This window comes from Chamaea fasciata, unplaced genomic scaffold (genome assembly GCF_029207755.1).
Source record: "Chamaea fasciata isolate MVZ Bird 193981 ecotype frontalis unplaced genomic scaffold, bChaFas1.0.hap1 SCAF_5, whole genome shotgun sequence".
NCBI lineage: Eukaryota > Metazoa > Chordata > Aves > Passeriformes > Sylviidae > Chamaea > Chamaea fasciata.
The window spans coordinates 29,543,248-29,570,583 of NW_027094090.1; the positions used below are offsets into that span (position 1 = coordinate 29,543,248).

The 27,336-nt window shown below is 36.0% G+C and overlaps 1 protein-coding gene across 1 annotated transcript in view; it reads right to left on the bottom strand.

The window, feature by feature from the left end:
- The window catches only part of ADAMTS20 (ADAM metallopeptidase with thrombospondin type 1 motif 20), an 88,986-nt gene that overhangs the window by 10,461 nt on the left and 51,189 nt on the right, over positions 1-27,336 (bottom strand). Inside the window, exons 21-30 of the mRNA XM_066183111.1 lie at positions 26,696-26,860; positions 25,848-26,012; positions 24,042-24,164; positions 23,058-23,165; positions 21,843-22,007; positions 21,325-21,615; positions 20,879-21,040; positions 19,269-19,445; positions 1,820-1,987; positions 398-571 (exon numbers count right to left, since the gene is read on the bottom strand). Of these exons, the coding sequence (XP_066039208.1) occupies positions 398-571; positions 1,820-1,987; positions 19,269-19,445; positions 20,879-21,040; positions 21,325-21,615; positions 21,843-22,007; positions 23,058-23,165; positions 24,042-24,164; positions 25,848-26,012; positions 26,696-26,860 (1,698 nt within the window). The remainder of the gene's footprint in view (positions 1-397; positions 572-1,819; positions 1,988-19,268; positions 19,446-20,878; positions 21,041-21,324; positions 21,616-21,842; positions 22,008-23,057; positions 23,166-24,041; positions 24,165-25,847; positions 26,013-26,695; positions 26,861-27,336) is intronic.

The following is a 27,336-nucleotide window of genomic DNA, read 5'->3' on the forward strand; positions in this document are numbered from 1 at the left end:
TAAGGATTTATTAAATATGTTATGCACTATGTAGAGACAGTCCTATCAACAAATACCTGCTCAGAACTGCACCAGAGCTTTCCTCTACAACAATAAACAAGCAGATCCTTTAGAGATTATAAAAAGAGAATATAAATAAAGTCTTTGACATTTTTTGTCACTTTTAAAGTTTTGTAAGTTTGACCTTCAAAATTTCCAGCATGGTCATTTGTTATTCCACAACATAACAGTTACTAGAAAAGCACCCAAATGTGAGAACAAAAAACAAACAAACAAACAAACAAAAAAAAACCAACAAAAACCAACCAACCAAACAAAAAAATTCCAGAAAAACCCAAACTTATTATACCATATTATATAACTCAATTAAGTCAGAGAAGTTTAAAACCTTACTTACATTTTCCCACTGCAGTGCCAGCCACTGGTATGGGAGACAGGCGGGCAGGCGGCAGTGCCTCGAGGTGGCGGGACGCAGGTCGTGGCTGCACATCGCGTCACTCACCTGCCCCAGACCTGCCACCTGGCAGGAGACATCTCTCTGCTGAGTCCCCACTCCACAAGACACAGAACACTAAAATTGACCAAAATTAGTTGTGGCACTGTGAAACGAGACAGTCCCCAGAAGGGAGTAAAGCTGTCATTAGAAGTTCTTGCGATACTATTTAAAATACACTTCATAGCCCATGTGATATGAGTACAGTACCTGAAGGAACTTACGTTGAAAATGCAAAGCTACAATTAAAACGTTTTAAAAATACAGAAAATAATTGCATCTGAGGTATCTAACTGAGCTCTCTGCCTACTTTAATTCACGTTAGGGACAATCACTATAGGCATATGCAAAGCAAGATTACATTTTTGCAAGATCAACAGTTGAAGCTCTGAGTTTATATCTTGTCTTTATTAGAGACTGACAGTCTTATCAGTTGTTTTAAAATGCAAATACAACAATAAAAGAGAAAAAAAATCTCAGTGTTTCAGGCTAGAAAATTTTGGAAAAATGTAACATTCTGAGGACACTATCTTTTGCAGGTATTACTAAGAATTTTGAACCCTGAAGAGCGTAAATGCCAAATACCCATTTTCTTTCTTCCTGTCTAAAGGAATTTCACTATACCACTAATGCCTGCTGAGATAAACAGGCCCTTTTACCCTAGGCAGAAGCACAATTACATCCCAAAGCTTACCGAAAGGCCTAAGCTCAATCCTAAAGTTCTATCTTTATAGATATTTTTAGATATCTGTTGTTTTATCAAGTGTGGCCAAAATGTGGAGAGTGGTACTGTCTTTACCAATGAGGGGAATCGTGTGTGGAAAGAGTGAGTGAAATGCAAAATATTGCAATGTGTTCAGTTCCACACAATTTTACAACAAGGTGAGAGATGTTTTATAAGACCAAACCAGGAAAAAGGCCAGTATTTGTGCACACAAGCCCTTTTTCTTGTCCTTTTCCCATAAACCTGGCTCCATTTCACTATTTAGACTCAGATAGCAAATAGTAATACTACTGAATTCATTGCAGAAGGTAAGAAGTAAACTTTAAAAAATTAGTGTTAATTTACAAGGTAAGATGAGGAAAGTCCTAAGTTGTAGCTATTCTGTACAAAATTCAGATTAGCAAATAATTTCAGTTTCTAAAGATATTTATTTTTCATTACTCTTAAAAGAAAGAAAAAGAAAATACAATTAAGTACTTGCTAATTTGTGAATTTCATTGTGATGTGTGTACTGACAACTATTCCCACTGAAGCAACATGTCATGACTATGATCTCATCTTGTACTTTCATGGAGAACATAATTATGGAAGCTTTTACATACCTCTTTCCATCTGCTGGCCTTCCAAGAAGGACATCTTCCAGCTCTACATGTTTTGTATGTTCGTGGTTTTTTCAAATGTTTGCAGTTTTCTTCTTCTATTTTCGCTTGGAAGCTGTTAATACAATGCACATCACGAAACTTCAAACCTTTTCCACAGGAAACAGAACACTGAAAAGAGAAGTGTTATTTCACCACTTTGCTAAAAATCTCAGAGCAATAAGAAAACCAGAAGAAGCTGTGGCCTCACCCAATATGGACTCAGCCATTATAGGAGTTTCTGTATGATGACACAACATCTGCTGTACGTGTCTGAAATTTCTCTGTGAGCTCTCTCGTACTGAGTGTTACTGACCAGGTGCCAAATATCTCTCTCATCTTGTTCATTCATTGATGTCATCATTGAGAAATACCAGCCATCCATACCCATGCAGGAGACAGCTTGATACCATGATCTCACAAGAACATGCTCTAGCAGCTGCCTGTTTCCAGCATGTGTGCTGCTATTTTAGTGTAGGAATGATGCTTTTCACAAGCACCAAAAAAGGAAAATGCAATATCATGGCCATGTGTGTTTCTAGCTAGTAGTCATGTTTGCTTGGCAATTCCCCTCCATGAGCTCCGGGTATTTTATGGTATGTGGCAAAGAGGCAAGAGAAGAGGTATGAAGTAGATACCGACAGTTAAAGTGCAGTCCTTGCAGGTGTGGACTTGCCCTGCCACCCCAGTATCCCATTTTCTCCAGAAAGCTGCTACAATATACACAGCTGGTTCTAGGACCTGCCTTCCTTCCTGCAGTGTCAATCTGATGCGGCAGCAGGTTCATTCTGTGAAACCCACCTGGCACTGGACCCTGGCCAAGACTACAGCGTGCCTGATGGATCAGGCTCCTCTGGAGAAATGGCCATTCCTCTGCTAAATTGCTGGGCTGCCGTCAGACTTTAGTGAGGTTTGATTTTAATTCATTGCATCAAGGCTGTCCTGTACACCTACAGAGTAGGGCTACAGGACCTTGGGAGCTTTCAGACAAACAAGTAGGTCAAACATCTGAACTTCTTCCATAGGTTGATTTCTCTTGAATCACAAACATGAATATAAATACTTCAGTATTTTCTTCTTAAATACTGGAATTAATCCTATTTTACTTCTCCTATTAAAAAGTTTAGACCAATAGAGATGATTGTTTTCTGTCTGGAAAGAGAACATGCTTAATTTGTTCTAGGATTCCATCCATCCTTTACTTTACACTTGAAAAAGAACTTGCTACAGGAAGATAATTAATTCAGGAAAAAAAAATAATAGTGCAATAAAAATTGATTTTTTTTGTGGATATGAAAAAAAAATTAAATATAGACTTTCCTCAACAGCAATAAAGATATTTCTCTTCCCTATATGTTACATCATCATCATCTACATCATTAGCATCGCATGCTAACTTAACAAGGCATTTTTGAATACATAGATCTTCGATTTTCAGGAAATTAAGTTCAGGTCATTCAGCTCTCAGTACAAAGCCTGTTAAATATTTGCTGAGAACAACAGCTGGATAAAAGTTTTTAAAATACAGAACAAGCAGCTGCAATAAATTAATCTGCTAGGTAAGAAACATTTTTGTTTAACAGTTTGTTAAACAGATTCTCAGCTTACTTAGTTGTCCTCAATGTCACACGTATTTCTATGCCTTTAAAAATTTATATGTATAATCTTAAAGGTTTAATTGAAACTGCCACTGTGTTTAAAATTAAATCTTTGCAGAATGAAGCAATACATTTATCACACAACATAATACTGGCATATTTCTCTTATGCAAGTACATTTACAAAAAAATAAGGGCACTGATTTGGCAACAGTTTGCCTTTTACATGCCCTTACTAAAATCTCCATAAAAAGAATGCTTGTTTCTAAATTAAATTATTTTGCTCTCAGCAAAACTTTTCAATTTATCTTTTTAAAATAATGTTCTTAGAGGTTTAGAATTTATGTTTTATTAATTTGGAAAATACTTTAAGACAGGAAAATAATAAAAATATCTGGAATTTTAATATATGACTAATGTAGGTCAGAAAACTTAAAATGCTCAAATAATATAATTATAAAACTATTTCAGAAAACTTTGCTCTGAATTCAGAGAATTTATTTATCAAAGCAGGCATGATAGCTTGTATGCATAATAACTAAAATACTCTTACTATGTGAAAATTGACTCTACCTTCCCTTAAAGCTTTTTTAAAAGAATTTCAGACATAAACTGTAGACATAAAGAACCCCTAAACTCTAAAGCTTCTTCCCTTTAATTCTTTAGTAGGAAGTGAAGTGCAGCACAGGGTTATTTAACCTCCTCCTATGATGTGTTAGAAAAATACTGCATGTCCCTCCTTCCTCAATGGCCTCCTCTGCAGAATAAATCAGGCTCCAGAGAGCTCCCAGGAGAGGCCTTGTGGGGACAGCACTCCAGGCTGAGAGCTGCAACCAAAGAAACTCTCCTAAGAAATCTCCACTTCAGGAGGTGAGGCTACCACAGCACAGGATAATCTCACAGCACAGTGTAGTCCCACTTTCTAATTTTTTGTTGCCCTCAACATTAAGTACTACAACAACACTTTTCAGCAGATATGCATCTTTATTTACATACCTTGAATGGATATCTTATATTGAAAAAAAGTTTTATTTATTGTACAGGGCTCATGGTTGCTAACAGCAATAGATTATGCAAAGAAATGTCTTATCCTGCATCTCAGCCTTAGAAAGATCTTCCCATTTCTCTACTCACTAGATACAGCATTACATATTGACTTCTTTACAGGTGAGAACTTGATTAGAATTTTTGTGTGGTTGACCTGGATTTTTTCTCCTTGTTGGTTCAAATTCAACTGAGTTATATCTCTGTTATATTTAAATGCCCTTAAATTAGTGCTATTACTTCTAAAGAAAAACCTAAAGATTTGTATGTCAATTTATTAGAAGGTACTATTAGCGGTTCCAGAGCAATGCCTGCTTCTCTTTTATAAAGATGTTCTACTTACTTTTGTAACTGGAATACAATCACACAGGAATTAAGAGAGGGAGTTTAGAAAGGAAAATACCAGCTTAGATGTTAAAAATAACAGAGGCTTTATGAACAGTTATTTCAAATATTTCACTCAAATACTGTTTAGCTTTGATGACTAAAAGTGGCTGAAAACTAGGTATCTAATGTAAAAATGCAGATGAAAGATACCTAAAATCTGAAGGAAGAAATTACTTTCAATTATTTAAGAATATTTGTATTTAAAAAAATAATAAAATTCTAGGGAATATAGTTTGTCTTTTCAGTAATGTAACTTGTATTAAGTCATCTGTTTTTTTGTTGGTTTCTTTGGGGATTTTTTTTTGCTGTAAAAGACACTAAGTCACAAAATATTGCCAACTCATACCATGTAAATATCCACATTTAAGTAACTTCTTCCAGGGAGGTTTTCACTCCACATTAATTTATGCTGAAAACTTAAAAAGACATGTTCAACATGTTGGGACTCTATCAAAAAACATTAAATGTATTAAAACCTTAAAAATGTACACAGACAGCATTTCTGCATATAGATTTGCCATCTTATTTTTTCCCATATTCATCAAGATCTGGTTCTCTGTTTACATGTAGTTAACCTTCTGTTGAATGGACCTTACACTGCAGGAAGTGATTCAATTGTATCCTCTTATGGGTTTCTACTTAAGAGCTTTTCAGCTGGGGATTTTTTGTGGGTTTTTTGGTGGGTTTTGTTTTGTTTTGTTCTGTTTTGTGTTTTGTTTGTTTTTTGGGGTTTTTTTTGTTTGTTTGTTTTCTTTTGTTGTTTTGGGGGTTTTTGGTTTTTGTTGTTTTTTTTTTTTTACTTAATTCATGAAAGAACACTGATGTTTAATTCATTATAGTAATGTGGTTTTGCTCTGAAGGAATGAAACTCCTGATGTTTTTAAAAGCTAGAAAATCCCACAGATATTATGCATCTGTAAACTTCTGCTTAAACATAATTGCCAAAACTTAAAAACAAATAAAGCACTAAACTAAGATGTGCCTCTAGGCAGCTTTGCTACAACCAAGTGCTTGGGGTACTGCATCTCCTGGAACTTCATGGAGCTGCTCCTGCCCACTTCAGAGTGGTTCCACAGTGCTAGATTCTTACATCTGCTGCAATGACCACCTCCCATGAACCACAATTTGAGGACTAGACACCTAAATATCTCTAAGGACCAGGTCCTTTACAATTTCACTGGGACCTCAATAAAATTTAGGCAATTGATTTGAGGACTGTTATTGTTAAAGCCTTGCAAACATATCAGTTACAGAAACACCTAGATTACCCTGAGCCTCAGCCAAGGACCTTAAAAACTTCTCTTAAAAAGTGCCAACAGTCTAATTCTACTTGCATGCACCATCTTTTTAACAGATTGGCTGGCTCAGTGTTTTACAAACCCATAAGGACAATTAACATCCTGAAAACAGATTTTCCTCTATTTTTAATAACAAGTTAAAGAAAGAAATTGCTCTAAGTGTACACTGAGTGCACAGCAGGTGAGTGAAGCACATTCCAAAACACAGTGATAGATGATATTTAGAGCAATTGAAGAAAAATAAATGCTCCAATTTTATTTCTTTTCAATGCATGAAAAAGCTAATACAATTGCCATGGACGATCCAGGATCATCAGTAGAAAGTTCGAGATGGGATATTACTCGGCATGTACGCTATTCTCCTGAAATTTGGTATATTCTCCCTTCATTCCTTAGATAATACATTAAAAAAGTTCTTAAAACAATCACTTCCTCCCAAAGTGCTTTGGCATCATATGCAGGCAGGTTCAGCTGTGTTCTTTACTGCATAGTGACCCATCTTCAGCAAGAGAAGACTATTCCAGTCCAAAACATTTCTCATGGGAAGAGAAATGACAAGTAGGTAAGTGTTGCCTGTGCTCCCTTACAGAGAACTAATAGACAGAGCATCAAAGCACTCAAATGCTGAATAAAAACATTTCATCAAGTTGGGGGATGACTTTATATTTCTGTAAGGATAGAGCAGAGATCCTGCTCAGTTCCCTGAATGAAAATAAGATTCCATGGAAGATCTGAGTGGGACACTGAAGTGCCTAAAGGCATCTAAACACAACTTACAGGGAGATGTCTTGCATTGACCTCTATCCCACCAGACAGTGCTTCTTTAAAGAGCTACATACAGAACACTGACCTAAGGCCCCTGCCTGCCTGGCTTTCCTTCAGCTCTGTAAGATCAGTAAGAAGTGTCAAATTCTCACTGGTGCAGGAGCAAAGCCTTGTTCTGAGCTCAGGAAGCCACTCCTATCCTCTTAGTGCATCGAGCCCACAGCACATTTCTTACAAGGCTGAGCCTTACCCTCCATGAGCCTGTTATCCTTCTTGAAGCTCGTAACGTGTTATTACACTCTCTCTGTGGAATACAGTCCTCTCACTGCTTGGTGCCCACCCTGCTGTGCTGGTGATCTTTCCAAGGCTTAACTCTCCTGACCAGAGAAAGTACAGCTGCAGGAATTTCGGCTGCTTGACTGCTCTCCACTCACACTTGACCTTGGTCCTTGACTACTTGAGCGGGGTGCTCAAGGCTCAATTTGTCTATAATGAGGTTTCATTTATATGATATTCCGCACAGTTGGAGGTTTATGGAAAGAGAGCACAATTTTCCTTATATTTTCTGCAGATTAACCACGTAGGAAGACAAAATCTGTAAGAATGTTAAATCTCAGAAGAAATATGAACATTTCCTCAAAAAAATGTGAATTGAAAAAATCCCATCCTGTAACCATTTTACACAGAAATTCTAGCACTTGTCTCAACATTGGATAAAGTAATATTTTCCATATGTCATGTTCTTTTAAAAACATAAATCTGCAATAAAAAGCTGGATTTCATTACTATTGTTCAAAGCCATTCCATAACGCTGGTAATTAGGATTCATCTGTTTGTGTTTTCTTCATAGCAATAAAGTCCTGTAGGGATCAGCCTGACAGAACTCGTGCTTTCTGTGGCACAGATGGACTCTCAGACAGGCATGCTATCATCAATTCCTACCAAATTAGGGCTCTTTTCGCAGCAGACATGCAACTTCACTAAAAGCTTTTTGATTCATTTGCTAATATTATTTCATTGAAAATTTGAAGACCTTGTATTATTTGGTGGATTCTGTACCAAATTTCCTTAACCTCCTCTTTAAAGGAAGTGCTTTGTGTAGTTTAGCTGATAGCCTAGTGGGCTTCCAGATACTGAAAAACAGACCAGTAAATGGAAAGCATGCAATAGTTTCTCTTGGTACATGTATTAGATATACAGACTTAAATGAGTGACTAGAAGATGATAGAGGTAATTCTCTTCACAGTAGCTAGTGCAACCTTTTGGATTTGTGACCAAAAGAGTGTTGAAAAGACATGAGTATTTTAGTTACTGCTGAACAGTGTAACACAGCATCAAGGCCAGTGAGGATGCTGGAGGTGCAAAAGTTTTGAGGGACCACAGTCCAGACCAAGTAATGTCATGGTCAGCAATAAAAGCTGTGGGGACGAAGGAGGAAGGAGAGGCATGTGGAGTGATGGTATTTGTCTTCCCAAAAAATGATCACACATGATGAAGCTCTACTTTTCTGGGGATGGCTGAACACCTGCCTGTCCATGGGAAGTGGTGAATGAATCCCTTGGTTTGCTTTGCTTGTTGGTGCAGCCTTTGCTTTACCTAGAAAAATTACTTTTCTTAACCCATGTTTTTCTACTTTTATCCTTCCAATTCTCTTCCCCATCCCACCAAGGGGGAAGGAGGGAGTGGTTGTGTGGTGTTCAATGCTACAACAGCAGCACTGAAAAAGGATAAAACATATTAAAAATGTTAAAAAAGTATTTTCTTCCTTTTTTTTTCCTTTTTTTTGGTCAGAAACTTTTGTGACTGGTCAGGAAGTTCAGTTTGAACCAGGATTAAACACAGTAGTTGCTTGAGTTGTCTGGCAAACTGCATTTTGATGATCTCTAATTGGCCCAAAAGCTTGTTTGGACTCTTTATATTGTAGAAGTAGAGTGGAATCACAACTGCACAAGACATTAATAAAACACTTTGAACATTGCTTATGAGAATTACTTTCAACTTTTCATTTGCTGTATGAGAACTAGATCTTCTTGTGTCTGCCTCCTCTGCTTGCTGCATCTCCCCAGGGTTTTTTTGTGATGCTTGAACACAATATGCATTTTTCAGATAAAAGCACTCAGTTATTTGTTCCTCTAAGTATGTTGACAACTATTAAGAAGCAACACAGACCCTGTAATTAGATCCTAATGAATTCTTTGATTCAGAGTCAGTAATTCTTTGCTAAAACAAGTACAAACACTTATGCCATTAGCTCATGGACCCAGAAAGAACCAAGGATCAAACATTCCATCACTCCTGAGAAAGAGCGGATTGAACTCCAAGAAGCGTATTATTTACCGTCACATCTAAGTTATATCTATGTCAACTACAGAAGTTACACTGAAGATATTTTTCTCTCCTTGAGTATGACTTGATTTCAGAAGTTCAATGTTATATCACATTCCTCTGATGTTCAGAAGATACCTTGATTTGATTAAGTTCTCCTTCCATATGCAGTCTCCAAGTCTGCTTTGCCACTTTTCTGACTGTGCTTTTGCAGCTATGGAAATGGAAGGGAAGAAAGCTAGGCTAAGAAGGACTTACAGACATCATCAAATCCATGATGCTGCCCAGTGTGAATCAGCTATACATGGACTATTCCTGACAGCAGTTCATCACTCTTGTCTTCAATGACAGGGATGCTACATCCTCACTTGCATGAAGTTAATATTTTTTTTCTTTCCCAGGCTTTAGGCAGAGAGAGGTCAAAAATATGGATATTCTTCTGTTCAAGCTCTACAGTGAGACTTCATAGTACAAGCTGCCAGTTCTATACCACAAAAAAAGGTGTAATTTTTACCTGCTGCACGTATTATCACCTAAAAAATACAGATTTAGATTATCTGTCCAGAACTCAAGTACTTTTTAGACCTTCCTGATAGTCCTTTCTGAATCCTTGCTAAACCTGGATTATGGTTCCACAATCACCATGCCTCACCTTAATTATAAAGAAAAAAAATTTATAGGCTCTGAAATTCATTTTTAAGGTCAGATCCTTATCCATCCAATGTAAGCAATAAATTGGTGTGAGCTCTCAGGATATTTTTACAAGGAAACATGTAGGCAAGCTTAAGAGTTCCAGAGCCACTTTATTCTAACATATTGAGAAAACCTTCCTCTGTGACCTGAGTTATTTATAACTAGATTCTGGAGATTACAAACGTGTCTTTCTAGTTAATGTTGGCCTAAACTTCATCCAGAAAGTAGCACTGGGTATTCTTTTTACATAAGAATTGCAGTACTTATGACAACACCACTTCTTTATTCAGATAGCTTTCAAGAAAGAGTACTGCTCTGAGTTAAATTGATTTATAGTGTTACTTCAAAATCTTATATTTGAAGACCACTTTTCCTCCCCAACGATTTCACTTCAATTACTTGTAATTAATTAAAAAACTCACAAGTGTGCTGTGGTATACATGACTTTTGTAATGAAAAATACTGTTGAAGATCAGTTCTCATAATTTTTTTATGAGGGACATTTTTAACTTTACTTTTCCGAAGCTATTCTCTTCCGCTGAGCAGCTCAGAAAGGACAGGCCCTATGCAAAGGAACTGCTGTTACCTACTGCCTTGAGTGAAATGGACCAGAGCACAATCTGCTCCGAGTATTATCATCTAATACTGGAATTTTTTAACTCAGAAACAAAAGGCAGCAGTAATCCTTTTCTCTGGTCAGCCCAAGAGGGACTTTTACTTTTTTTTTTTCCCCTTTCAGTCTAGCTACATATTCTGGTTGTGTAACAAGCTGAGAAGCAGGCACACACCAAGTTTCTACCATCCACATTGTTTTCCAGGGCTTCCAGGTGTGTACTGGGGATGTAACACCAGCGCTGTCCACACAGTCCCAGCGTGTGTCTAGAAGCCCCTGGAGTGCACTGCAGTATAACCTAACAGCTGTTTGCAAGTGGCAGCTGAGCACAGAGACTTCCATGACTCTCTGAGGCCACCTAGCCTGGTCACTGCCCCCAGCCATACCTTTTCCGTCAGGACTGAGCACTGAATGCTCCATAAAAATGCTGCTCCTGTTAGACTACTTTTTAGATAATTTTGTTTCAACTTTCATCTTAAGGGTAACAAAAAACTCCTGAATAACCATTTTCCAAGCACGCTGAAGTATATATACATAAAATAGCTGGACATAAATGAGAAGCTACATACATCTACATGCAGACACAGAAAAAGCAGGAATGATGGAGGAATAAAGACAATTAAAGACAGATTTTAGGATTGATGTGGATAACAGGAAGGAAAAACTGCTACGAGAGGATATATCTGGCATCTACCAGGAATATGCTATTCCTCTTAAACATAAATACATCCTGATTAAAACAAAGTCAGAACCAGCACGTACACTAAAGGTAAAAGGATTTCACATCTGAAGAAGCCTCACTCTGCTGATGATGCTGAGAAACTTCAGGTGATATTTTTTTAAGTTGACAGCACATGGTCTAAGTTCTTTTGTCCAGTGCAGCTGGCAGTATCCTTAATGCCAGAAAATGGCAATCTGCCTTGATGTCAGATGAACAACTACACTCTTTGCAGCTGTTGGAAAAAATCAAAACCAGAACCCTTGAGATTTCACTTAATGATTATCTACAGAATGTCTTTTATTCAGTCCAGTTGGATTTGTGAGTAAGTCTTAATTTGGCCTACCTTTCTGACATCTCAAATACTATGCATTTCTCCAAGTTCAAAACTAATAAAACAGAAGAACAGGTGCTTCTGTGAAAGCCCTATCGTGTCTTTCCCCCTCAGGATGAACACCACTATTCTGCCCATCACTGCCTAAAGCCTGACATCCTTCTTGATGCCAGCTACAGAGCATTTGAAAACCAGGCCATGCTCATTGGCAGAACAACTCCTATGAGTTACTACGCTCAGCTTCCCACCTACTGTGACACTCAGACAGGTTTCACTGTGCCGGGTATTCCTACGCTGTCTATGTGAATCTCATAAATGAGACTGAGCTTTCCCAGTCAGCAACCTTCCCTTTGTTTTACCTACATGACTCACACAACACAACTAGATTTTCAAACAAGCTCTCAGCTATTACAGTAAGGCAAGAACAATACATTATGGAGATGTTAATGTGGGTGGAAATTTAAAAATAAGAATACTATTTTCATGAGTTCTCATTCAACAGTGGTGACATACCATATTTGCTATCTCATTTACCTCTTCCTTTATATCTTCCATTTCATCTCTCAATTACAGTAAAAATTGAATTGTCTAGTTATTCTTCCTGCCTTGCATGCTCCTGGTTTGAGCCCTCTTTGTCTGGTTACCACCTGAGAACCAGGAAACCAAGAGGTATTTCTGCTTCCTTTCAGCAGCCATTTGGCAGGCTCAGCTACCTCATGTGTAGTTTTAAATTTGTCACTGAAGGTTCTGCATATCTCTGCTAGGAACTTCACCATCAGCCCTCATTCAAGCAACATTGAAACTGTCATTCATGACAGTATATATTTAAAGAGTGAAAAGTATGATCAGCTTATTAATTCCTGGGAGTGAGAGAACTGTGTTCAGCCAGCATTCCTGCAGCAACTTATCTGGTATGCGCACCTTTTATCATCTTTAAGTTGAATGATATATACAACAGACAGATGGCTGAGACAAATCACAATTAAAAATAAAGAAACATTAATAAATTCAGAAACAAAACCAATACCCCCAATAAACAATGCTGCCTTACCTTTCCTTCTGAAATCAGTGGCTATCAGGAACAGAGCTAGACTCTCACTAGGGGTTTTTGAAAATCTCATCTACAAGCATAAATTTGTGTCAAATTTACAAAATTGCAGTCCTGTTCTGTGCCTTTGACACCTTCTGCAAGAGCTTCATATGGGCACTTTCACCATTACAGCATTGCAGAAGTCAAATTGCTGACTTGGCCAGACTTCAGCAAGACTCATCTTTCTGTACTCCACATTCATATTGCACTAGTAACATTTTTAAGCAATTACATCAAAGCAGCAGCACTGGAGACAGTGAGTAAAGTGCAAACATCAAGAAATGGAGACAGGAGACCTTAAGGAAATCCACCATGAGAAAAAGAAATGCAGGATTTTCTCTCTGTTTCAAATAAATGGATACATTTTCGGACACGTTTTTCAAACAGAGAACAACAGATATATCTGCGTCCATCCAGCAGCTGTGTTCAAAAACCTCCATGAAAACCAAACAGCAACCCAAAATTAATTTATTGCTCCTAAAAACTGGACACAGTTTAACAGACTGTATCACAGGTAGGTTAGCCCCCAGCCTCCTGTGAAGCTGGGGGAAACCAAACAAATGCAAAGGAATGACATAATCAGCTCTCTCATTGAAAAATAACTTTGGCCCCTTGAGACATTTTGTTCACAAGCTTCACAATGAAAGTCAGAGGACATTTTTAATATGATGGAAGATCTCTGTTATGGAAGCTACGTTTCCACATAGGGGTTGCACAGTTAAAAAGTCTTTTCTTGTAATATTTTAACTATTTAAAATTTCATTTTATTATCTTAAGGGATAGCGTCTTTTTGGTCAACCAGTTACAAAAGTAAGTAGACATAAGACACTTTTACAACAGTAGGTGAATTAGTTTCAGCTGAGTTTGCAAAAATCTAAATATGAGCAAAAGAAATGCTGGATCCCAGCAAGTGCAAGCTCTGATTTATCACTTTTAGTCATGTTAGCAACAGCAAAACAGTAGCTCAGAAATTAAAGGAATGACAAATACATGAGCTTGTGTGCCTTTCTGCTCTATAAAAAATATTACTTCATATCATGTCAGTTTTTTAATTTGATTACAATCTAAGATTTTGTATTTGAACTTTAAAAAACTGGAAGTACAAAGCAATATAAAATGGCACAATATAGTATTGTCAGAAAATTTTTTACACTTCTCAGAAGCACAGAAAATATAACTTTTTCTACGGCACTTAATATAACTTCAAGAATTACCAACCTCCCAATTTATATTAAATATCACTTTAGCATGAAAATATGATATATTTTGGATGAGAAATGCAACATTTTACCTACCTTCACACGTTGAAATCCAATCTCCTTTCAACCTAAACCACTTTTCTGTATATTTTCAGTTTACTAACAATATTTCCAACATTACACTTCCTGTATATAAATATGCAGGCATGGAAGCTTCTGAAGGACTGATTCAGCAGGAAATCTAAGTGTTTAATCCTGCTGTCACTGAAGTGAAAGGGCCATAGATATCTGCTAGAACACACACTGATCAATAGAGCAGCCTGTCTTAGGGGAGTCACTAGTCTCCCACAATTACTGGTTTACAAAGAAAGGACTAGGAACTCCTGCAATACAGAACTACAGAATATATTGTTCATTTCCTAACCCATTCTAGGAAATAAAAATATTTATGTATTGACCCTCAAAATGTTTGGAAATGCTAATACTTTAATATATATTTAATAACTTTTAAATCTGAGTTCCAAAACCGCTTTGAACCAACATTTATGAGTTCTCACTGGGGTTTTCAAAGCTGCCACATACATGCAGGCATCTCAGAATGATTTTCACAAGGATCCGACCATCTAGAACCCTTGACCTTTTCTGAAAGCTCTAATAAATACACCAGTAGCTTCATATTCCTTTCATTCTCATTAAATTACTATATGTATTTAGGCATGGTATTAGACATCACCTGCTTCTATTCCCCTTTCTTTATATTCTGGTTGTTGGGGTTTTATGTTGGTTTTTTTCTTGGGGAGGGGGGGGGAGTGGTGATATCACTATTACTATTATTTATTGGTTTTATTTTGATTAGGTCCTGTCCTCTTTCTAAATGGAAGGTCTGAAAGTTCTGCAAACCTCTTCCTGCCAAAAGTGTTTCAGGAATGTAAAAATCCATGTTATATCTTTGAGATTAAGAGTTGAGCATTATATTTTGATCCTCATTCTTCTCTGTGTTTTGTCACTCACTAAGTGGGAGAGGACTGAGCCATAAAATTACAGCTCCAGCAAAAGATTCAGGAGCTAGGATCTTTTAGCTTTACCATTGAAGACTATGTGCCAACTGTCTATTTCAGTCCAGCTAATCAATGGCATCAACTGCTGCTTTTATCAGGAACAGCACTTTTTTGTGTTCAAATATTAGAGCTTTCCCCATGAAAACAATGTCACTAAAATATCATATGAAGTTATTTTCAACACACAGGTTAAAGAAAACCCCCACTTTCAGCAAAAGTGGTTAGTACCTGTTCCACCCTTTATTTTTTAAGGGCTTTAAATATTAACATTCCCTAATAAAGAGCACAATAAATGTAAACACAAAGCCACACAACATGCATGAAAAAGAAGGGTTAAAATGCAACTGTATTTTCACAGACACAAGTCACAGTCCTTAAATTAAATTATTACACATACATTATAACTTATTTATTATTTCAAGCTATACAGGCAACATAGCACAAAACAGGAGAAATTTCCTCTCGATGAACATTACACAAATATTTTGTTTTTGAATTTTGGAAACAAGTATTTGCTTTCATTTTTTATCAGAATAACATTAAATAAATTTCACTATCCCAAGTCTGTTTTATGACATTATTTGGGCAGTGACATCTGCTATCAGTTATCTCTGATAAAGCCCCTCTCCCACTTCCAAAGTTTTAAAAAATGAATAGCAGATGCTAACATCAAGATTTCAGGCAGTTGGATATTAATTTAATGTGCTGTATTGGCAATGAGGTATTTTGAGGTTCAACATTAGGCAGCAGCAGAAGTAGAGGTAAAAAATTGAAGGTGGTTTTGAAAACCAAGTTCACTGATTCTGAATTCCCTTTTAATATAAAAGATTATTTTTAAAGACATAAATACTTTTTACATATTAGAAAAAGTGAATGAAGGCACTTATCATGCATAGCAAGAATTTTTGCATTAAAATGAAAACAAATAAATATTTTACTTATGCAAGTTTGGCCTGCTTCTGCTCCTGGAGAAGTCAATGGGATGCCTGGCAGTAACAACACTGGAAGGGAACTGGGACTATTTCTAAAAAATAGATTCATATACATTAAAACTAATAGCAGATTTCTTCCACTACAGCAAAGACAGAATTATATCTAAATTATTCTGGACCAAGTAAGTAGAAAACTGAAACCATAAAGACAGCCACTTTAAAGAATTATTACATTTTGTGTCTGAGGGGCTGTAACAAAAGGTGGTAACACATTTCTGAGACTTCAGGGTAACTTTGGAAATAATCCATTATTTTTGGGCCTATTTTCTCTGAAATCACAAGTAATACTTATGAATTACATACAAATCCTAAGAGTGAGGAAAAGAAAAATAATTAAAATCTTTATTTTATAAACATTTCAGACAAACAAAATATAATTATCTTCTGTAAGGAGCTACCTATTCTTTCTAAAGAAACAAGAAGGGATGAGAACCAAAAATACTTCAAATTGAGACATACCTGGTTAAAATTTTCATGATAAAATTAGGTAACTACCAACACTCATACAAGAACTGACTGCCCAAGTGAAATACAAACCTTCCAAGGCAATACCAACTGCTATCACCAACTGCCTAAGCAGAAACCTTGCTGTTTGGTGCCTGGATCTTCAAGGGTTTTTGCAGGCACTGAAAAAGTACAGGGGGCCAAAACTGAGATGGAACCCCTAAATTTATGAAAATTCTTGTTGTCCAAAAATGTGAACACTTTCCTCACTACATAAAGCCTGAAGGTATTGTCTTCCCATATATGAATAACTTTTTCTATTCCTCAAGCGCAATTCCTGCCCAAGCTTCCTAAAATCTTTGGAAAAAATATAAAAGTTAAAGGTACAAACCTTTAGAATTTGAGATTTACTTGCTTAACATCCATTTGGACAACTGCAGAAACCAGGAGCAGAGGAGTTCACAGCCTTTAAGTTTTGTGAGGGTCAGCTCCAGCAGCCACTGACAGACACTATAAAGTATAACAGCCAACAGCTGCTAAACTGCAGAAAGCATTAACCAAAATTCTGGCTTCAAATCATTGCACCTTCCTTGCAAGGACCCTTTTGTGCATTTACAAGATATGTTTCATGTTAATTATGTTGTGTAAAATAATCAATAACTATAATAATAGTAAAACAAATGTCCTCTGTTCTCAAGTACATAGCAAAAGCTAGTGGAAGAAGTTAGAATCACAGGATAATGGGGGTTGGAAAAGACTTCCAAGATCATCTAGTCTTGCATCACAGTTTCTGCTTAGGTTTTAACGCTGGAATCCCACTAGTAGACACAAAAGTTCGATGCATTGCTCACCTGGCACAGAAATATTACTCAACACTCCTATGAAAAATATAAATAGTTATTTTTCTGGTTCTTGCAATCCTGCAGAGACAGGAATAAGTGTAGATGCGATAGGCTTGAGGATTTCAGCAGCCAGACAGCATCTAGTCATTAACAGTTCCCTATATCAGAGCATATTTCATGACAGAAACATGTAAAATAAGATAAGCAGGGCCATGATCTATTGCCAAACTAACAAATCACTAGTCAACCATGGCTAAACAAAGCTGTTCTATGCTACAACAGCATTCTTGTGAGTAAAGCTTTCACTGTTCCTTCCTAATAGTCATCCTTAATGAATAATTTTTTCTCTGCTTAAACAGCAGCAAAAACCAGCTAAGTCTCTTTGTTGGCAGCATTCAACCTAGCTAAATTATTAAAATGTGACAGCATATTCAATATGTGAGCATATAAATGACAGCATATTCAATATAAATTCAATATTTATTTCCTGAATCTGCTACATTTGTTTCTGCAGCATGAGATAGTGTGATGAAATTATATCTTTATGGCTCATCCATACAGCTTGCGATCATATATATATAAGAGGCCTTCCTCTCCGATAAATAGAATCCATTCTAAACTTAGCTTTTGAAGGATTAAAATGGCTTTTTATGTCACTTGAAAAAAAAATCAACATGAAAATCTTTATAAAGCTAAGCCATATGCAACATTTACAAGATCTTACAGGTATTCTATTAATGTAGGGCAAACGGAATTACACAGGGAATGAACAGGTTGTGAATAATTCTTGATCTAAAAGGAAAACAAACATTGAGTTCAAAGGCAATTGTGTGCTGAACCCTGCTCATCTTCTCAGCTCCTGATGAATATTAATTAGCAAATCATTGCTAATTATTTGGAAAATGGCTCAACAAGATGCTCTTGTGTCTGCTAAACACAAACCCTAAAATCTGCTTTGCATAGTGGAAGAAAGAGATAACTGGTAAACCATTAAATAAAACCTAATTTTACAGTCTCTTTGCAATAAATTAGAATAGCTCATATAAACATTAGCAATTGTTATTGCTGAAATCGAACAATTTTTTAATATGCTGCCATATTGATTCAAAGAGACAAATTACATAATTTTATTAATAAAAAAACCCAAATGAGTGTTGTCCCAGACCATCTCCCAGGGATGTCAGTGACAGATTTTTTGCTGATTTTGATGGAACCAGACCTGGATCCAACCTCCTTTGATTGCCACGATTCCCCTTAGAATTTAGCACAACAATCAATATTCTTGACAAATTCACAGCTTGGGAATTATAATGTGCTCTATATTGCAGAGCTTGCTATGATTACTTTAGTATGCTAATAATCTGCTAGTGGCAATTTTAAAGATTAATGGTGATTACAGTAGGCATTTTTAAACATTAATAGACAGTGACATGTAGACAATAACACGTTATAATTACATACATAATTATACATAGATAACTTTAATTAGCCCCTGTTTTAAAATCACTAATATAAACTTTTATACACAAATGTACAAGTAATATGGAGTAAAATGTTTGATGACAGAGTATAATATACATGGATGTGAGTTATTTTATATTTAAATATACTATAGGAAAAAAAGTTATGCACTAAAAATTTAGGGTGTTTTTGCAAATATAAATACTATAGCATCATTTTCAGCATAAACTTTTAAATTTAAACACATATCAAATTGTAACCCTTCCAAATGGAACACCTATTAGGTACTGTTATCAGTTATGATGATTTCAGGTACTTTTCAATATATTTCCTATGATGTTTTACAGAGCATGATTCTGCTCTGACAGAATTAACTCATTTAATTCTATGACTGCAGGAACAATTTCTTTATAAAATTACATAGACTATATTCCACATGCATTATTTCACTGTTATCAAATAAAATAATGACATAAAATCTTTTAAAAGACAATGGGAAATAGAGTGACAGAAAGAACAAGAAAGCAAAAAATATTATTGAATGCTATCGTACCGATTTCCACGGTCCCCGATGCCAAGAAACATCACCAGGGCAAGAATGCACATTGCACTGTGCCATGTTAGGTGGCTTGTCTAGAATTTCACAGTTTTGATCACCCAGCATTTGGCCAGTGGGAAGCTGACAAATCACCAGTCTTGTCTTTATTCCATCTCCACAAGTCTGAGTACACTGAAACACAGAATTTTATATGCAATAATTTCATTAACAGTCATCACATACCATCAAACCAAAAGATATAGCAATAATCAATACATCATATTATTTACTATGTCTATTTCCATATTCCCTGGACACTATTCAAGAATAAGGTCTTAAAGTCTAATCTCATATAATTCTCTCACCAAAACCTTTACCAAACTACCTTTTTATGGTCTATCAAGTGATTTTCTGCAGAAAGTCTGTTACAGACACTCCATTACGGAGAAGAAAATGTGAGAATAAATGTGCATGTATCTCTTCCTCTCTTTAGGAAAAGATGGAAATGTATCTTAAAAGTAGTTTTCCCTGCCAGACAGTGGCAGAAGACTCAGAAAAGTCAGATAGTGGGCACACTTTTACACAGTCCAATTTAAACAGACTGTGCAAAATACTTATAGGATGTGTTTTCTGGGTTTCAGTTTGCCTGCAATTCTTCAATACCAGTTCTCATTCCTAATGAGCTCTTAAAACCAATTTATAATAGTTAAAAATTTTTGTTGTATTCTCAATGATTCTAAATTAGGAAAAAACTGCATCATCTGCACAAACTGTATCCCAAGTCTATGGCTACGGACAGAAAAAATATGACATTCAAACAGACCTTGATAACTGAATGGCTAAATCTGGCCAAAACAAGGAGAAAAAAGATAAAGAAGTCACTCAACCAATTTTTCTTCTTTTTTTCAATTCCAGTAACTGATTTTCAAAAGCAAGAAAAGTGGGCAAGAATCACAAGAGGTTAAATAAGAACAAATGCAAAAATAATAGCTTTAAACTCTTTCTGTAGCATTTGAGCAGGAATGTGTGGTCAAAATATGACATCACACAGCATGGAGAAAGTATCCCTTGTCCAATAACACAAAATGTGTCATCAAAATGTTCTAACCCAGGCACAACTTTTAGATGCATGATCTTATCTCCTTACTTCTAATTTGTAACAACAACCCAGTAGCTACTACTACTTGCAGTTACTGTTGTAAGTACCTATGAAATTACATGGAATAAGGTTTCTCTACTGCTTCTTGTGTTCTTTTTTTTTCTTAGACTAGCTATTGCACTGTGATTTTTCTGCACACAATGCAGCTCTTTGTAACAGAATATAATTTTCTATGTCTCAAGATATGTGTTGTACAACCACATGATTTGTTGATGCATATCCTTAGGCTCACACAATACTTCTTTTGGATATGTATTTACATTACTCATATTTCCACTACAGTTCTGGATTTGATCAAAGAATAAAGTTTAGATAAACAGGCTGAAACTCATTCTTTTTAAATTTTAAATTCTATTAAATAAGGAAAAACAAGGTGTTCAATTCCACTCACAGTCACATAATTATGTTTCTACTTCTAAGCTTATGTGGTAAACAGTGTTCCCTTTTGTAGGTGAAATGCTCTTACTTCTCCCCAGCTCCCAAAGTTCCACTGAGGGCAGGGTCCAGAATCACAGTGTCTCGACTCCAAAGGTTTTGTTGCCTCATCACAGTTACTGGCACTTCTTCCTTCCTCATCTTGACATACTACAACTCGGCGGTGAAATCCACCTGCACAAGTACTAGAGCACTAACAAAACAGGTAAACATACATTTTGCCATTGCATGAGCAAAGAAATGTCAAATATGTTGGTTAACTTTCAAATTAAAATGACTAAGTCTTTTAAATTTGAAATCACAGAAAAATTACACTTAGAATTTAATATATTCTGAATAACAATAATAACAAGAATAACAACACTTTTTTAAATGAATGTGCTTCTTTTTTGACCAAATCTGCACTGCAGTAACATTTCTAGAACTGTTAACACACCTGTGAGAGAGCAAATTAATATATTCTAAAAAATTTCTTACTGCTCCCCAGGGTCCAGTTCTCCATTGATATCCTCCCACAGAAGGACGGTTCCACTGGTTTAAATTGTCTTGTGGAGGGTGCATTGGGAGATAACCTATTTCTGGAAAATGGCTTGGATGGTCATGTGTTTTTGGAACATGATGATAAACCGGTGGACATGGTGGCATGCTACATTCTTGCTCCTTAGGAGGTCGGCCTTCAGGATCACAGTAATTCTCATTGATTTGCTGATGATAGTTGACACAGATGACTTGTCTTGTTACTATTCCATGGTCACACGTAACTGTGCACTGACCAAAAGATTAACACAGTGTTTGTCACAGAACACTGATAATTAATAAATAAATACATTTATATTTACTTTTGACAAGAACAAACTACATATACTTTGCTTTTTCAAGGGATGCAATTTCAATCACGCTTGCAAAAAAAGAAATGAACTCTCAATTTCTAAACAGAGACTTGGCCAATAATCTAAACACACACACATTAAAAAATTGTTACAATTAATACTTACAGGGGACCAATTTCCAACTTTCCACTCTCCACATGGGCTAAAGCAGCTTGAAATTTCAGCTGGTCGTGGTAAATGAGCACACAAAGATTCATCGGCTATCTCTCCATGAGCATCTCTACAACTCACATAACGAGCACGATCGCCCTTCCCACAGGACGCAGAGCACTGTCAGTGAACAATTCAAGGTCATCACACTTCAGGAGACTAAAACAGGATCATGCAAGCATCTAAAATACTAACATAGTTTCTGTTGGATTGGAATTGAATTGCCTGGCCTTAATTCTCATGAAGCATTCCAGTATATATAAGACAGCATTTAAACTATAACATGGAATAATTAATTACACAGTTGCAAGTAACAACAGAAGCATCAGTAACTTCCAGAACACTTTAGTTGTTACGCAGACATGCAATATTTACATCACCTGTTAAAATAAAAAGTGATTTTAACAATCCTTTTGCCATGATGGCTTGTATTAGCAGATTCCACTAAGCCCCTTCTGATGCCTTTATAGCTGAGAAGCTCAAGGTGGATTTAATGAAGAACTGCTGAATAGCCTCAGTTTATGCACCCTTTACTGCTATTTAGTTAAAAGAGGTGTGTAAATATATAACCGCATTATATGCTTTGTTAAATATCTCAAGGGATTAACAGACACATCCACATTTTATAGATAATTTTAAATTTTCTCATTGCTATCAAGTAAAACTAATTATCAACATTATCAAAATAAAAAACATTGCATCGAAGAAAATTTAAGTAGGAACTATTTTACTAATGCTTATTTTACAAAAAATGTCAAATTAGACCTTTAAAGACTCCAACTGTTTAGAATTACTATACACATAAAAGATTTAAATAATATTTTAAAATCAAAGATGTTCTCCATACTTTGAAACTGATCAATTACATTTAAAGTAACACGTCTTAGTACACTGTCAATCATACGAAAACTATTTCACTCAGAATGTCAGCTCCTAGAATTCTGCTTTTTTTCCTGTTATTTTCCTGGTTGAATTTGAAGCACATCGTTTGCTGAGAGTGTCTATCTGCTCCTTAAGAAACAGTTTCTTTTCTTAAGAAAATATTAGAACTCCTTTTTAATCTCTCCCAAACAGATTTCAGTCTGAAAAATATATTAATGAAAGCTTCATGGAAAAATGGGTGAATGAGTGGAGGACTGCTCTGCAAGGTGTGGCTGCTGCATTACATACTGGCGTCCATGATCCATATCTCCATTGGGTCACCTTCCCCACATGAACAGGAGGAAGTGAAGTAGTCCATAATTTTGTATTTTCTGGACAAGAGGGCAATTCACATTCCTGTGGGGGTGAGGAAAAGAAAAAAAAAGCTTTAGAAATATACATTTCGGAAGAGTCAAATGTAAAGCAAATGGTTAGCATTAATTAACATGTAGATACCATCTTTTACATTTTTCCTAGAACTATTTAAAGACCTTTCATTGAATTGCTTTGTTTTGTTTTAAATCGAGTGTCAAAGAAAATTTTTTTGATCTTAAAACGGCATTAGTAATAACTAATAATATTGGCACTTTGAGAAAGAACAGTTTTGGCCAACTTGTTGGAGAGAAGGAGCATAGGCACGACAGTGTCCTGCTTCAGGGCCACAGGCAGCCCAGAAGGACCAAGTAGAGACAGTGGCTGTGCTATCTTCTCCTTTATACCTTCAGCTACTGAGAATATAAATTTGCCCAGTTTCAGTTAGTAGGCAAACAGGTACCATAATTAAAAATGCAAAGGATATTCAAACCCAGTGTTTTCACATTTAAGCAGAAATAAACTATACCAATTAGCTGGCTTTTATATTTAGAATCTTATTAAAGAAACTGGTTGGGTACTATTTATTAAGCAGGACGGCACGGCAAGCAGTGTCCTTACAATATTCTACATGTTGGAGCTTCCCCCACTGCCAAATTATCACAGGCCTTTGGATTCCTTGAAGTCATATACTATAATCCTTCAATCACATACCAACTTTCAAACATCCAGTCTTAAAATTACCCTTCTTTTACTTAATTCCCTTGGCAAAATTTGACATCTGTGAAGCAAAGCATAAAATTTCAGTGTTTTTTTCTCATTTTAGAAATGATTCCCTCCAAGTTCCCACACGGAGCCAGTAGAAAACAGTTGTATTTAGATGCTTTTGACAGAGGAGTAGAGAGGTATTTTTGAACTTACTTGGCTGTCTGTAGGACGAGTGGCAGCATTGCACTCCCTGTCATCGCTCAGAATGACGCGGTACGTCCCAGTAACACACTTGACGGCGCGCACCTGGTACCCGCGTCCACATGTCACAGCGCACTGTGGAAGGCAGGAGTTCCACACACTTGAAATGGTGCTATTTACAATCAAATTTCATTTTTAATTACATTTTATACTCTAAAATTCTTTCCAGAATGTACAGGAATGACTGCTGAGATGGTGCTAACCTTCTTCGTGGCAGTCCATCAGATACTTAACTAGTGTCCATAGCACACCAATGAACAGTGCTTGTGCAGGACAAAGCCTTTCTCTCTTTCCCCTTTTCTATGCCCTGCAGTGAGTAGGCTGGAGGTTGGGAGGAGGCATCACAGAAGACTGGGAAGGAACACTGCCAGAATATCGGACCTAACCTGACCGAAGGGACAATCCATGATCTACAATGTCATGCTCAGCAATAAAAACTGGTGAAGAGAAAGTAGAGGAGGGGAAAAGGGAGGGGTGAGGAGTAGCTTCAAAGGAATCACTAACTGCAGCTGTTAAATGTCTTTCCCTTCAGTACAGAGTTTGACCAAAGTGCACTCAAAGAAGTCACCTAAAACATTAGATGGCTGAAAATATTATGACACAAATCCTATCCCTATAAATGTTGTGGTTCAAGCACAAGCACTCATAAAAACCTGGTTGTGAATGGCTGTTACCAGGTGGTACAGCAGAAAAATTGCAATGAAAAGTTCTGCTCCAGTGACATAGATTGGTAAATTACTTGTACAAGCTATTTCAGAAAACTATTTTTTAGTCATAAGAATTTTATCATGGGACTGAATTAATTTTTTATCTAACTTTTGCATTTAGCTTGTCGGAATGGAAAGTCATCATCCTGTGATCACAAGATTACCCTACATTACGTTAGATAACAATGTGGTTATCTCTAAGGTTAAAAAGTAAAAAGAAATGTCTTAATTAAAAAAACCAAATTAATTAAAAATTAATTTCCAAAGGTATATTTATTCTGTATTTTAATAACAGGTTGTATGTAAAAAGATAAAGATCAGATGCTATTTGGTTATGATTTCCCACTAACATCCAAGAAGCACTGAATAATCTTCTGTTGGTTTGAGTAAACTGATCTTATAAAAGTCACATGAAGCTGAGTACCTTACTTCAATTAATTCTCATCTATTTACTGACAAAAGTTTCCTTCACAAATTAATTCACTTTTTTTCTAGCATTTTAAATCCACTCTCGTTTACATTAGGTAAGCGTCACACTGAACATAGTTTTCAACAGCACTATCACATAAAGAGATAGCAGATCTTTTATCAAGGTGAAAACAAAATGTAACAATAAAATACTAAGTCCTTTTCCCAGCTAATATTAGCATATACATTTTGACTGAAGTATATTGTAGATTGAAGACTGATCTATATTAATTGAAGCTACCACTTGAATATGCCCACTTACCTACATATATTTGGTCTTTTACCTGTCGTGTTCATCTGAACAGTTTGCTACTCTCATTTTCATTATTCTGGTGAGGTAATACACTGATGTGCAAAAGCATCTTTGATATTAAGGCTCAGGGTCAGTTACTATTTTCAGTATTTAACTTAAATATGGGTGCTCCTAAATTACAAGTTAGATAGCCAATATGGCCCGGCAAACAAACAAGTGAATCAGTTCAACTAAAACAACTGCTTAAGATTCAACTACAATGTTTAAAAAGTATTGATTCCTCACAGGATGAAGTATAAAACAAGAAGCCAGGAATCCTTATGTACTCACTGATCCCCAAGGCCCTACTTGCCAAGATGCACATTCATGAAGTTCACACGGTGTTATTGACTCTGGTCTGTCATTTGGGCTACAGAAATCATCTCTCAGCTGTTCATCATTAAGTTGGCACCAGACTTGACGATGCTTCATTCCTTCACCACACGTCACCGAACACTGTAAAATTATTATAAACATGAGTTTGTAGAGACATGGATCTGCATTAATGGCTTCAATTTCTTTTTAGTAATTTGTTGGATTTTAAAAATCACACACACAACAAAAATATTCCATGAATGCAAGTAGTCCAAAACCCCCTATTTTTAATGAACTTTTCATTTCCTGTTAAGTTCAACTCAAATACTAAGACAAAGAGATTACTATTCAAATTCTAAAGCTAAAAATTATGAAAACTATGTGCAGATCATTTATTTCCTATACGATAGAGCATATATCACAGCTTTCACTGGAAAAGTGTTTAAACTGTCCACAATTCTTTTAAATCCATCTAACCTATAATAAAATTAATATAATTCTATTAAACAGGTGGCTGTTTAGTTCTCATTGCTTCATAAAAAAGGAAGGTATGCAAATTACTGCAAATACATTTACTTTATGTATCTTCACTACCTCATTTTAATGTAACAAAATTAAGGAGAAAAATAAATTCTAGGAGTGTTTTACGGAAGTTCTCATGCCATTCATAGATGTGTGATGTGTATCAGACAAAGCACAGCTCTCTGGAACTTTCATAACCATGTGACTCATGATAAAATAAAACCCCTACACAGTTAATGCATCTTATTTTAATATCGATGACCAAGGCCAAATGTACTTTAAGTTTTGCACAGTTTCATTACCTCACTCCAGTCAGAAACCGACCAGCTTGGACATAAGAATTCATTGCAACTCTGTGTTACAACTCTTGGAAGTTCCTGGCATTCCCTGTCAGGAAGATGACGACCCAAGTTGTTCATACAAAAAGCTTCTCTGGTTCTGACACCTCTCGCACAGCTCCTGGAACACTGTGGTGTATAGTTATGAAATGGGAAACAGAACACAGTAAAACCAGGCCAAAATACATTACCAGTCTTAAAGGTAAAAGACTGCTAAGGTAAAAGGTTAATGATTGCACCAGACAAAAGTGTCCTCCATTTAATCCACAGAATGCTAATATGTTCATCTGAGATAAATTCAGCACTTTGTGTAATAGTTCCAAGATAAAACTCTAACTAAGAACAAAACCAAAATTGTATAGAATCAAATTATTAAGACTTGTAAATAAAATATACACCTTTAATTACTGGATCTTCGCTGCTGACATCCAAAACCAAGCTGCAAACAAGCTACTTATTCTTACAAAAATATAAGGAAGTTGCTGAAATATAAAGGTTGGTATTAGCTGATTCTACATTATCTGTATTTGTCAAACATTGTTTCCTTTTAGTTATTAAACTAAAAAAAAATATAGAGGAATAAAAATTTGGTATGAATGGTAATC